The sequence below is a fragment of the Eleutherodactylus coqui genome, chromosome 2 (genome assembly GCF_035609145.1).
Source record: "Eleutherodactylus coqui strain aEleCoq1 chromosome 2, aEleCoq1.hap1, whole genome shotgun sequence".
NCBI classification, from domain to species: domain Eukaryota; kingdom Metazoa; phylum Chordata; class Amphibia; order Anura; family Eleutherodactylidae; genus Eleutherodactylus; species Eleutherodactylus coqui.
In genome coordinates, this window is record NC_089838.1 from 197,390,023 (window position 1) to 197,402,541 (window position 12,519).

At 50.3% G+C, this 12,519-nt stretch overlaps 1 protein-coding gene across 1 annotated transcript in view; it reads right to left on the reverse strand.

Annotated features, from left to right (window-relative positions):
• KCP (kielin cysteine rich BMP regulator) overlaps positions 1-12,519 on the reverse strand; it is a 140,146-nt gene that overhangs the window by 97,447 nt on the left and 30,180 nt on the right. The window contains exon 6 of the mRNA XM_066592182.1: positions 10,647-10,723. Coding sequence (XP_066448279.1) covers positions 10,647-10,723 — 77 coding nt within the window. The remainder of the gene's footprint in view (positions 1-10,646; positions 10,724-12,519) is intronic.

Consider the following 12,519-nt stretch of genomic DNA (forward strand, 5'->3'; position numbering starts at 1 on the left):
GCTGTCCGCTGGTGGAGAACAGAAGTCTGGGGAAATCCAGCCTTTGTTCATCTTGATGAGTGTTAGCCTGTCGGCACTGTCGGTTGACAAGCGGCTACGCTTATCTGTGATGATTCCCCCAGCCGCACTAAACACCCTCTCCGACAAGACGCTAGCCGCAGGACAAGCAAGCACCTCCAGGGCATACAGCGCTAGTTCAGGCCACGTGTCCAGCTTCGACACCCAGTAGTTGTAGGTGGCAGAGGCGTCACGGAGGACGGTCGTGCGATCGGCTACGTACTCCCTCACCATCCTTTTACAGTGCTCCCGCCGACTCAGCCGTGACTGGGGAGCGGTGACACAGTCTTGGTGGGGAGCCATAAAGCTGTCCAGGCCCTTAAAGACTGTTGCACTGCCTGGGATGTACATGCTGCTCGATCTACGCACCTCCCCTGCTACCTTGCCCTCGGTACTGCGCCTTCTGCCACTAGCGCTGTCGGCTGGGAATTTTACCATCAGCTTGTCCGCAAGCATCTTGTGGTATAGCAACACTCTCGAACCCCTTTCCTCTTCGGGAATGAGAGTGGGCAGGTTCTCCTTATAGCATGGGTCGAGCAGTGTGTACACCCAGTAATCCGTCGTGGCCAGAATGCGTGCAACGCGAGGGTCACGAGAAAGGCATCCTAACATGAAGTCAGCCATGTGTGCCAGGGTACCTGTACGCAACACATGGCTGTCTTCACTAGGAAGATCACTTTCAGGATCCTCCTCCTCCTCCTCCTCAGGCCATACACGCTGAAAGGATGACAGGCAATCAGCCGTGTACCGTCAGCAGCGGGCCAAGCTGTCTCTTCCCCCTCCTCCTCATCCTCCTCATGCTCCTCCTCCTCCTCCTGTACGCGCTGAGAAATAGACAGGAGGGTGCCCTGACTATCCAGCGGCAAATTGTCTTCCCCCGCCCCTGTTTCCGAGCGCAAAGCAGCTGCCTTTATGGTTTGCAGGGAATTTCTCAAGATGCATAGCAGAGGAATGGTGACGCTAATGATTGTAGCATCGCCGCTCACCACCTGGGTAGACTCCTCAAAATTACCAAGGACATGGCAGATGTCTGCCAACCAGGCCCACTCTTCTGAAAGGAATTGAGGAGGCTGACTCCCACTGCGCCGCCCATGTTGGAGTTGGTATTCGACTATAGCTCTACGCTGTTCATAGAGCCTGGCCAACATGTGGAGCGTAGAGTTCCACCGTGTGGGCACGTCGCACAGCAGTCGGTGCACTGGCAGCTTAAAGTGATGTTGCAGGGTGCGCAGGGTGGCAGCGTCCGTGTGGGACTTGCGGAAATGTGCGCAGAGCCGGCGCGCCTTTACGAGCAGGTCTGAGAAGCGTGGGTAGCTTTTCAGAAAGCGCTGAACCACCAAATTAAAGACGTGGGCCAGGCATGGCACGTGCGTGAGGCTGCCGAGCTGCAGAGCCGCCACCAGGTTACGGCCATTGTCACACAAGACCATGCCCGGTTGGAGGCTCAGCGGCGCAAGCCAGCGGTCGGTCTGCTGTGTCAGACCCTGCAGCAGTTCGTGGGCCGTGTGCCTCTTATCGCCTAAGCTGAGTAGTTTCAGCACGGCCTGCTGACGCTTGCCCACCGCTGTGCTGCCACACCGCGCGACACCGACTGCTGGCGACATGCTGCTGCTGCTGACACATCTTGATTGCGAGACAGAGGAGGAGGAGGAGGAGGGTGCTTTAGTGGAGGAAGCATACACCTCCGCAGATACCACCACCGAGCTGGGGCCCGCAATTCTGGGGGTGGGTAGGACGTGAGCGGTCCCAGGCTCTGACTCTGTCCCAGCCTCCACTAAATTCACCCAATGTGCCGTCAGGGAGATGTAGTGGCCCTGCCCGCCTGTGCTTGTCCACGTGTCCGTTGTTAAGTGGACCGTGGCAGTAACCGCGTTGGTGAGGGCGCGTACAATGTTGCGGGAGACGTGGTCGTGCAGGGCTGGGACGGCACATCGGGAAAAGTAGTGGCGACTGGGAACTGAGTAGCGCGGGGCCGCCGCCTCCATGATACTTTTGAAGGACTCCGTTTCCTCAACCCTATACGGCAGCATCTCAAGGCTGATGAATTTTGCTATGCGGACGGTTAACGTTTGAGCGTGCGGGTGCGTGGCGGCGTACTTGCGCTTGCGCTCCAACAGTTGCGCAAGCGACGGCTGGACGGTGCGCTGAACTACACTGCTGGATGGGGCCGAGGACAGTGGAGATGAGGGTGTGGGTGCAGGCCATGAGGCGGTAGTGCCTGTGTCCTGAGAGGGGGGTTGCATCTCAGTGGCAGGTTGGGGCACAGGGGGAGAGGCAGGGGTGCAAACCGGAGGCGCTGAACGGCCTTCGTCCCACCTTGTGGGGTGCTTGGCCATCATATGTCTGCGCATGGTGGTGGTGGTGAGGCTGTTGGTGTTGGCTCCCCGGCTGAGCTTTGCGCGACAAAGGTTGCACACCACTGTTCGTCGGTCGTCAGGCGTCTCTGTGAAAAACTGCCAGACCTTAGAGCACCTCGGCCTCTGCAGGGTGGCATGGCGCGAGGGGGCGCTTTGGGAAACACTTGGTGGATTATTCGGTCTGGCCCTGCCTCTACCCCTGGCCACCGCACTGCCTCTTGCAACCTGCCCTGCTGATGCCCTTGACTCCCCCTCTGAAGACCTGTCCTCCTGAGTAAGCGTTGCACACCAGGTGGGGTCAGTCACCTCATCGTCCTGCTGCTCTTCCTCCGAATCCTCTGTGCGCTGCTCCCTCGGACTTACTGCCCTTACTACTACCTCACTGCAAGACAACTGTGTCTGATCGTCATCGTCCTCCTCACCCACAGAAAGTTGTTGAGACAGTTGGCGTAAGTCCCCAGCCTCTTCCCCCGGAGCCCGGGAACTTTCGAATGGTTGGGCATCAGTGACGATAAACTCCTCTGGTGGGAGAGGAACCGCTGCTGCCCAATCTAAGCAGGGGCCCGAGAACAGTTCCTGGGAGTGTTCCCGCTCCTGAGCAGGTGTCATTGTAGTGGAGTGAGGAGGCTGGGAGGAAGGAGGAGCAGCAGACAGAGGATTCGGATTTGCAGCAGTGGACGGCGCAGAACTGCGTGTTGACGATAGGTTGCTCGAAGCACTTTCTGCCATCCAGGACAGGACCTGCTCACACTGCTCATTTTCTAATAACCGTCTCCCGCGTGGACCCATTAATTGGGCGATGAATGTGGGGACGCCAGAAACGTGCCTCTCTCCTAATCGCGCAGCAGTCGGCTGCGACACACCTGGATCAGGAGCTCGGCCTGTGCCCACACCCTGACTTGGCCCTCCGCGTCCTCGGCCACGTCCACGTCCTCTAGGCCTACCCCTACCCCTCAGCATGCTGTATTACCAGTGATTTGATTTCACAGGCAGGAAATAAATTGGCGCAAGACTGCAGCCAAATATAATTTTTTCCCTTTTTTGAAAACGAAAGGCCCCACTGCCTCTAGTGAATGAATAATCTAAGTTTAATAACTGTGCTGTGTCCCTGCTAATGTGTCACAGAACGTGAGGGTAGCAGAGTTATTAACTCTGGCAGAGCAGGTATTTTTTTTCCCAATTAAGGAAAGCAAATGGCGAAGCCAGGAGTAAAACGTAGCTGGGTGCGTCTGATTTTTAAACGTTGCACACGCAGCCGACACGTGTCCACCGCCCTTAGGACGGACAGAGGCAGGACAAATACAATTATTTTCAGTTTTTTTCCACCAAAAGGCAGCACTGCGTATATTCAATGAACATGAGAAGTTTAATAACTGTGCTGTGGCCCTGCTAATGTGGCACAGAACGTGAGGGTAGCAGAGTTATTAACTCTGGCAGAGCAGGTATTTTTTTTCCCAATTAAGGAAAGCAAATGGCGAAGCCAGGAGTAAAACGTAGCTGGGTGCGTCTGATTTTTAAACGTTGCACACGCAGCCGACACGTGTCCACCGCCCTTAGGACGGACAGAGGCAGGACAAATAGAATTATTTTCAGTTTTTTTCCACCAAAAGGCAGCACTGCGTATATTCAATGAACATGAGAAGTTTAATAACTGTGCTGTGTCCCTGCTAATGTGTCACAGAACGTGAGGGTAGCAGAGTTATTAACTCTGGCAGAGTAGGTATTTTTTTTCCCAATTAAGGAAAGCAAATGGCGAAGCCAGGAGTAAAACGTAGCTGGGTGCGTCTGATTTTTAAACGTTGCACACGCAGCCGACACGTGTCCACCGCCCTTAGGACGGACAGAGGCAGGACAAATACAATTATTTTCAGTTTTTTTCCACCAAAAGGCAGCACTGCGTATATTCAATGAATAATAACTGTGTTGTGGCCCTGCCTACACAATTCTTTCCCTGCAGTATCAATGGAGGGTGCAATGCTCTGCAGAGGCGATTTTGAGAAGAAGAAAAAAATGCAGCACAGCTAACAGCAGCCAGCACAGTACTGCATACAGTTAAATATGGCCCTAGAAAGGACCGTTGAGGTTCTTGAAGGCTACACTCACTCCTAACACTCTCCCTGCCTATGCAGCACTTCTGTCCCTAATGCCGGGTGCAACGCTCTGCAGAGGCGATTTTGAGAAAAAAAATAATTGCCACTGCTAACAGCAGCCAACACACAGCTATCAGTGGCCCTAATAAGGACCTTTGGGGGTCTTGAAGCCGACACTAACTACCAATTCTTTCCCTACAGCAGCTCCGGTATAAACAGCACTGTCCCTCATCTAACTCACACGGCATCTGAGGCGAGCCGCGGGAGGGGCCGACTTTTATATTCGGCGGACACCTGATCACCCCAGCCACTCACAGCAGGGGGGTGGTATAGGGCTGGAACAACACAGGGGGAAGTTGTAATGCCTTCCCTGTCTTTCAATTGGCCAGAAAAGCGCGCTAACGTCTCAGGGAAGGAAGTGAAAGTAACCAGAACACCGCATGGTGTTCGTTACGAATAATGAACATCCCGAACACCCTAATATTCGCACGAATATCAAGCTCGGACGAACACGTTCGCTCATCTCTAATCATAAACCCTTGTAAGCCACGTATGGGTTAAAACTGCACTTGCATACGGTAATGATCTATAAGACATCTTGTCATAAATATCTGTACATAGGGATGCAGTAAGAAGTATCAGCCCTTATGTAACGTGAAATAACAAGAGCATTATAAGAAACAGATGGACGGTGAGCATTCTTCATCAGCATGATAGTCTACCTTGCATCACACGATATAAATAGCAGTGCTGCTAACAGTTGGGAACAAACATGGAAACTAACATTTACAATCTTGTCAAAAAAGGATTTGCACATCCTGCATATTACTTCCCAAGCACTGTCTGTGCTCATAAACTACGGAGAGCTGGAGGTTGGGGAGCCAAGGTTAGTGTGTCCAGCCATTCACATCATGTCATCTTCATAGAGTTACAGGGATCAGTATATTATAGGAGCTCGTATATACATGATATTTAGCTCACAGCTGTATTTACATTTCGTCACCTAGCTGAGGGTGACTTCTCACGAGCGAATACGCTTGCCACAGTGCAGTGTAGTTGTGCATGAATGAAGTTTGGAAAGGGCTATAATCAGGGCTTTGGGCACGTGTCCATGGAATTGAATGGCTATTAAAGTCTAATGAGGGCAGCTGTCTTCTTTTCCTCCGTTTCGTTACACCCTTCCCTTTGCATATTTGGGCACCTCCCATAGACTTCTAGGGGACTATGGCTGTACACAACGTAGAAAGGTAGAGCAGGTCCTACTTTTTTGCACGTGCTAAACATGCTTATGAGACTAAACCCATTGAAATCAATGAATTATATTGTCTGTGTTCATCGCATGCAGATTTTGCACGTGCAAAAACACGCAAACACGCTCATGTGAAGAAGCCCTTAGGCTACCTTCACATCACGTTTTATGCTTACATTTGGTGTGTGCCATGGAAACTCCCAGTGTGTACACTGAACGCATACTTTGGGCCACGATTCGCTCGATGGAGGCTAAAGGAGTGTCATTTTGGACTTTGCCAAATTGGCATTGATAGCCTACTTAAGGTGCAACAAATTGCATAGCATTGCATGTGGCCAATGGGCGATGTTATGCTACCGAAAAAAGGCAACAATGCCACCATTTTTACCAGTTCTGCACTTTTCATTGTGTCACAGATCTGAGCAGCCAGAAAGAAAATGCTTAGTACATATTACTAAAAATATGTTTTAATGAATCTAGATCTAAGTTGAGGGAGGGGGCTGGTTAATGGCATCCTAGGAGAAATATACATGTCTGTGAAGCAGCTTTTCTGCCAACCATTCTGCGTTCCATCAGACTTAGAGCTTATTCCCACAAGCATATATCGTCCGGCGTTTTCACGACTGGCCAATATACACTTCTATCTAAGCAGTCCCTCTTTCCCTCCCCCTCACCGACTCTTTGCCTCTCTCCTCCACTCCTGCATTTGCAATGGGAGGGGATGGCAAGGGGCGGGGCTAAGCTCCACTCTGCCCCGCCCACTGTCATTGCTGGCTATGGACCCCACCCCCCCACTCTCCCATCAAATTGCAAATGCAGGAGTGGAGGAGACAGGCAGAGAGCCGGTGAGTGAAAGGGACAGCGTATATCGGCCAGGCGTGAAAACACGGCCAATATATGCATGTCTGAATAAGCCCTTAATGCTGAATAATTACTGCCTTTAATTCTTTTATAATGAATTAATTATGCCTTGTTTGGTAACACATTTACATATGCTATAAGAAGGTACTTTAATTTTTAGTAACTGATTAAGGGCTCTTGCACACTTGCATCGCAGGCTCACCTCTCTTCTCCTCCACGCTAGTTTTTTGCAATGGGTAGGGGCAGGACATGGGCGGAGCTGAGTTCCATCTCGTCCCGCCTCCTCCCATTGATGGCTATGAACAAAGGGCCCGCCCATGTCCCGCCCTTGTCCACAGCCAGCAATAGGAGGAGGAGGACGGAGCTTAGCTCCGCCACCGTCCCGCCCCCTCCCATTGCAGAGAGCCAGCGGGGAGGAGAGGACAAGTGAGCCTGCATGGGGGGAGGAGAGCAGAGGGACGGAGTTTAGCAGCAGTTTAGTTCTAGGACTATCTTTTGGGCCCGACGTAAAAACGCCCGGCGCTATATTGGGCTGGCCGGGCGCTTTTAGGTCTCAGGAATACGGCCATGTGATCTGATGCATTGGAATCCAAGGTCAATATAGCGCGGGGCGTTTTTATATCGGGCCCGAAAGATAGTCCTCAAACTATCTTTTGGGCCGGAATAAGTCTAACACTGCATGGGCTCCTATGGGAGCCCATAGCAGCGGCCATAGGTGGGAGGAAGTTTAGCAGCTTAGCTGCTAAACTCCCTCCCTCTGCTCTCCTCCCCCCGTGCAGGCTCACCTCTCGTCTTCTCTCCACTCGTTCTGTACAATGGAAGGGGGCTGGATGGGGGTGGAGCTAAGCATCATCCCATCCCGCCTCCTCCCATTGATGGCTATGAACAAGTGGCGGGACGTGGGCGGAGCTAAGCTCATGCGTTCTCCCCGCCCCTTTTCTATAGCCATCAATTGGAGGAGGCTGGGCGGGGTGGCACTTAGCTCCGCCTCCACCCCACCCCCTCTTATTGCAAAGAATGAGCAGGAAGGAGTCGAGAGGTGAGCCTGCAATGGAGAGGGAGGGGAAATGGCGATGGCATGGTGAGCTTGGCGCATATGCATCGGGACCCATGCCATGTGAACGGATGCACAAATGTTAGATTTGTGCACCTATTCTCGAGCTTCTACGCCCCAGATGGAAGTATGTATTGGCCGGCCGTGAAAACGGCGGCCAATATGCGCCCGTGTGAAAGAAGCCTAAAGGTGTTTTTCTGCTACTTAAAATTGCCTTCACAACTACTTTGTCCTTCCTGGTTGCTACTAATCAGGACGAGAGACTGCTGCAGCCAATCACTGCCTACAGAAGGTGACTGCTGTCACCAGTGATTGGCTGCAGCAGTCACGTCTTGGTCACCAGCAACCAGGAGGGGCAAAATTGTTTGTGGAGCAATTTTAGGGCTCTTTCACACGACATAGAAGTTTTTACATCCATGCAGTTTAATGGCATGAATGGATATTTAAACGTGCCCTGAGCTACTGCCTCCTCTCCACTATTTGCAACGAGAGGGGGCGGAGCTCAGTTCCTGAACTTAGCTCCGCCCCCATCCTGCCCCCTCCCATTGCACTGCTTCCGGCCCTTCCAGCATCCTCCCCCTGCAGAGAGGGACACTATATATCGTCAGGGTGTGAAAACCCAGCCCATATACTGACATCTGAAGTTTTAGAAAAGCCCTTAAGTTTTAGAAAACCCCCTTTAAGGAAGTCCAGTCAGCCCTCCTGACAAGTTTGTTACAGAAATACTTTTTTTTAAAAACAATTTAAAACAATTGTGCTGCTCCCTTGTTAGTCCTAAAGAAAGTGTAAATAAATGGCCAACTGGGCGCCTCCCTTCTCCTTGTAAATGGGGTGTCATTTATATGGGCACAAATGTTTCTAAAGGACGCAGCAGAATTTGCAGTCACGGAAATCCACAGCCGAATCCACAGCCGAATCTAAATGTGGATTTTGATGTGGAATTGCTGACAGAATTAATTTTTGAATTCTGTCTAGAAGTCCGCACATTATTCATGTGGATTTCGATGCAGAATTTTCCACAGGATGGCAAGTTCCATTATCCTGTGGAACAATTCAGCCCGTGTGAAAGATCCCTTAGGGTATAATCCATACGAAAAGCACCACCAAAAGCTGTGTGCAAATTTTGATGATATTTTCGTGTGAATTTTCACCATGAAATTAGGCATTGGAATGAATGAATTCTGCAATGAAAATCCACGGCATCTCTGCCACAAATACAGCTGGCTGCAGGTTTGAAAATTCACAGCATGACTATTTTCCACTGCAGATTTTTACCTAAGTAAGGCCAGTCTCACACGGGAGCCCGCAGCAGAATTTGGCCCTGACCGCGGCCAGCGACCTTGCATGACTGAATTATCTTTACTGCGGATGCTCACAGTCAGTCATATGCAGTACAGATTCATTTATTTTTTAATATTTATTTCCTGCGCCATCGCTAGGCGATGACACGGGTACCTGCGGTCTATCCATAATGTCAATTGCGGATGGGTTGTGGGTCAGACGGCTTACATTGAATTCGGACAAAAATAGAACATGTTGCGATTTTATTTCCACTCGAAGAAATCCTGGCCGCTCATGTGAGTGGACATGCGAATGTTCTATTTTTGTAATGTGTGCGGAATGCCGCGGATTGTCTGTGCGGGGGACGATCACTGATTCTGCAGTTCAAATCTGGTCATGTTAGACCAGCCTAAGGGCTTTGACAGATGAGCAAATGTGCTAATATGCTCGCCCCTACGGAGAGTATTTGCGCATGACCCAGTCTAAAGTCTTTTTTTTACCGTTCAAACTTCACGCTATTGCGAGTGATTTTCTGAAAACACATTCGTTTGTCGAAGCCCTAAACAGGGTTGTTAAAACGTTATTCACTTACTGTACATTGCTGTGGAATTTCAGTTGGCATTCTACAGCACCAATTCCACCGTGTGTGAGCGCACCTCCAGGCCTCTTTCACATAGCAGTATTTTCATCAGTATTGGGTGAAGCCTTGCAGTGTGTCCAGAATACATGAGATGCGGATGTTAACACAGGCTAAGGGCTTATTCAGACGACCGCATGCGCAAAAATGCTCAGTGCACCACAAGGTATTTGCGTCTGAGCGAGGTTGGATGACGTGGATTTGCACGTATGTCTGCATATAGTACTTTTGCGCATGCAGGGTCAGTTCACACGTACGCGCAACACACCCGTTCTACGAACTAAAAATTATTTAGCCTAAGGGGGGCTTCACATGACCGGATCCCTACTGCACCGGATCCGCAGCAAATCGCACGCATTATAATGCATGTACTTTCAGTTTTTAGCTCACACTCTGATACCAATTGTGTATTTTGCAAGCAGAGGAAGAATCGCAGCATGCTCTATTTTGCTGCAGACTTTGCGCGCATGGCCTCCATTGAAGTCAATGGAGGCTCTCCAACCCACAATCCGTACGCAATTAACATTGCGTTTGGGCCGCAGGTACCCGCATCAGTGTGGTAAATACAAATATTGAAAAAAAAAAGTACTGCACATGACCGGCGAGCCGCTGCGGTTAAACGCAATGCAGAAACCACAGCTGAGATCCGTGTGAAGCCGGCCTAAGGAGGTCTAGAGGTGTTCTTTTCCCGGCATTTTGGACAGTGTTTTGTGCTTCCGCTTGTGTATTTGTGTACCACCCATAGGCTTCTATGGGGGCTTTTGTTGCACAAAACCCAGAATGATAGAGCAGGTCCTCGTTTTTTCCATGCGAGTGAACTGCACGCGCAAAACATGCTCCTGTGAACAATCCAATGGAAATCAATGGGTTTTTTCTGTGTTTTGCTTGGGCACAACCATAGTCATGTGAAGGAGCCCTGTTCAATCGGTGCTAACAAGATCAGTCGCACGTTATTGCTAAATACCTCACTTATAATAATCCCAGGTGTAATAAGATAGAAATGGTACAAGACAGCAGATAATCAATAGGACAATATGGAATCCAATAAGAAATGGCTCACCTGGCAGACGCAGGATGTGCAGGAGCCTACAGAAAATGTCTCCTTGTTGTTGTAGGTCCTCCCCTCGTAGGAGCACGCTGTCACAGGAAATGGGAGAGGAAACATTATAGGTTATGTGAAAACTCCCCATGGGCATTATTATTGTACGAGCTAGAGCCACGTCACAGACCACAGACAAGGCCGAGGCCAACAGCCAAAACTATGATGGCAGCCTGAGGTGATTGTCTAATAAGACAACACTGATGTCCGTCCTACACGGGACGACAGTCGGGTAAACGCCTGCAGGAGTGCTGACGTTACCGCTAAGGTCATTAGCACTCGTGCAGAGAGCTTAGACCGGAAAACTTCACCGTTTCTCACTCAGCGCTTCACCTTCTATGTGGGAGGCCGCGTTTACACGGAATGACAAGCCCGTGATCCAGTGATCGTTATTATGCTGACTAAAACGTCAGCAACAACAAGAAGTGAACGAGTAGTAAAATGATTATTTTGCATTTACACGGGAGGATTATTGCTCTTAATCGTCCCGTGTGAATGGCCCTTTACTTGTTTTTCTTCAGCTCTGAGCTATATCTTGTACAGTGTAATGGACCCTTGTGGTGGTCTTCGTGTAAACAATGGTGTCCTGTTTATGGCCTGTTCCCATCTCATTACCGACTTCATGGTTCTGACTCCAGGATCTCCGGGGAATGTTACATTTACAATCCCCAAAACACAACCTATCTAGGTCCCCTACAGGGCCAGTTTTCAGGATTTTAAATATAAAGCCTGCCCGGCCCCCGGATGTAATCAGTAGTGAGAAGAGAACAGGCCCTTAAAGGGGTGTTCTGGCAATGGCACTAAAATTGGCTGCTGTCAGTGCAGCTTGCGGAAACCCATCCTGGGATGGCAGAATTCATATGTAGACTGGAAGGTGGGGCCACAGGTGGGGGACAGCCTCAGGCCAGATTCATATGTAGATCGGAAGGTGGGGCCACAGGTGGGGGACAGCCTCAGGCCAGATTCATATGTAGCTCGGAAGGTGGGGCCACAGGTGGGGGACAGCCTAAGGCCAGATTCATATGTAGACCGGAGGGTGGGGCCACAGGTGGGGGACAGTCTCAGGCCAGATTCACAGGAGCGTTTGCGTATTTGTGTGCGCATAAGCGTAGCGTATTTGCATAACAAATGAGGCTCTTTTGTATACACATCAGCATATTTTACTCTACTTTTTGTAGGAAAGCAGGAGTTTAAAAAAACAAGACCGCATGGCGCATCCGACCAGCGGGAGAAAAAAGATCCGGCCTGCATAGAGGAGACCCGCAGCATCCGGACTGGTGAGTATACTGTATTTTCTGGCCTCCTGTCTGTGTGCCAAGTGGAATCCACTGCAGGATTCTGCACGGGGAAACCATGCGGGCCCATGGACATGAGGCCTTTTTCAGCAAATGCACATAAAAGTAAGGCATATATATGTGTAATTTGTTGGTGAAGTAACCACTCTATAGTTTGTGTCTCTTTGCACTACTTTTCCATGTGGCAGTTCGCAGTTTTCAAGGTATGGTAGATGAAGAACAGGTTCTCACAAGAGCAGATAGGCTCTTTGCATTTATTATGGAAAAGGGCGCAAAAAATGTGTTGAGTAGTGAGACAGCACACTGTGGCCTCAGCCCATTCAGACTGCTGGAACGCTGATGTCCCTCCAGAGCTGCAGCTGACGGGAATAGAGTGGAAGTAACGAAATGAGAACTGACAACTATCCTGGGTGACCAACATCCACGCAGTTCTCGAAGCAGCAAGTGGCACAGTTTGTTGCTTGAAGTTATTAAAGTTTGTTTCAAGCATCATCCCATGTGTGCATAAGTATGTACTCGCAGCCTATCACACCCCATTA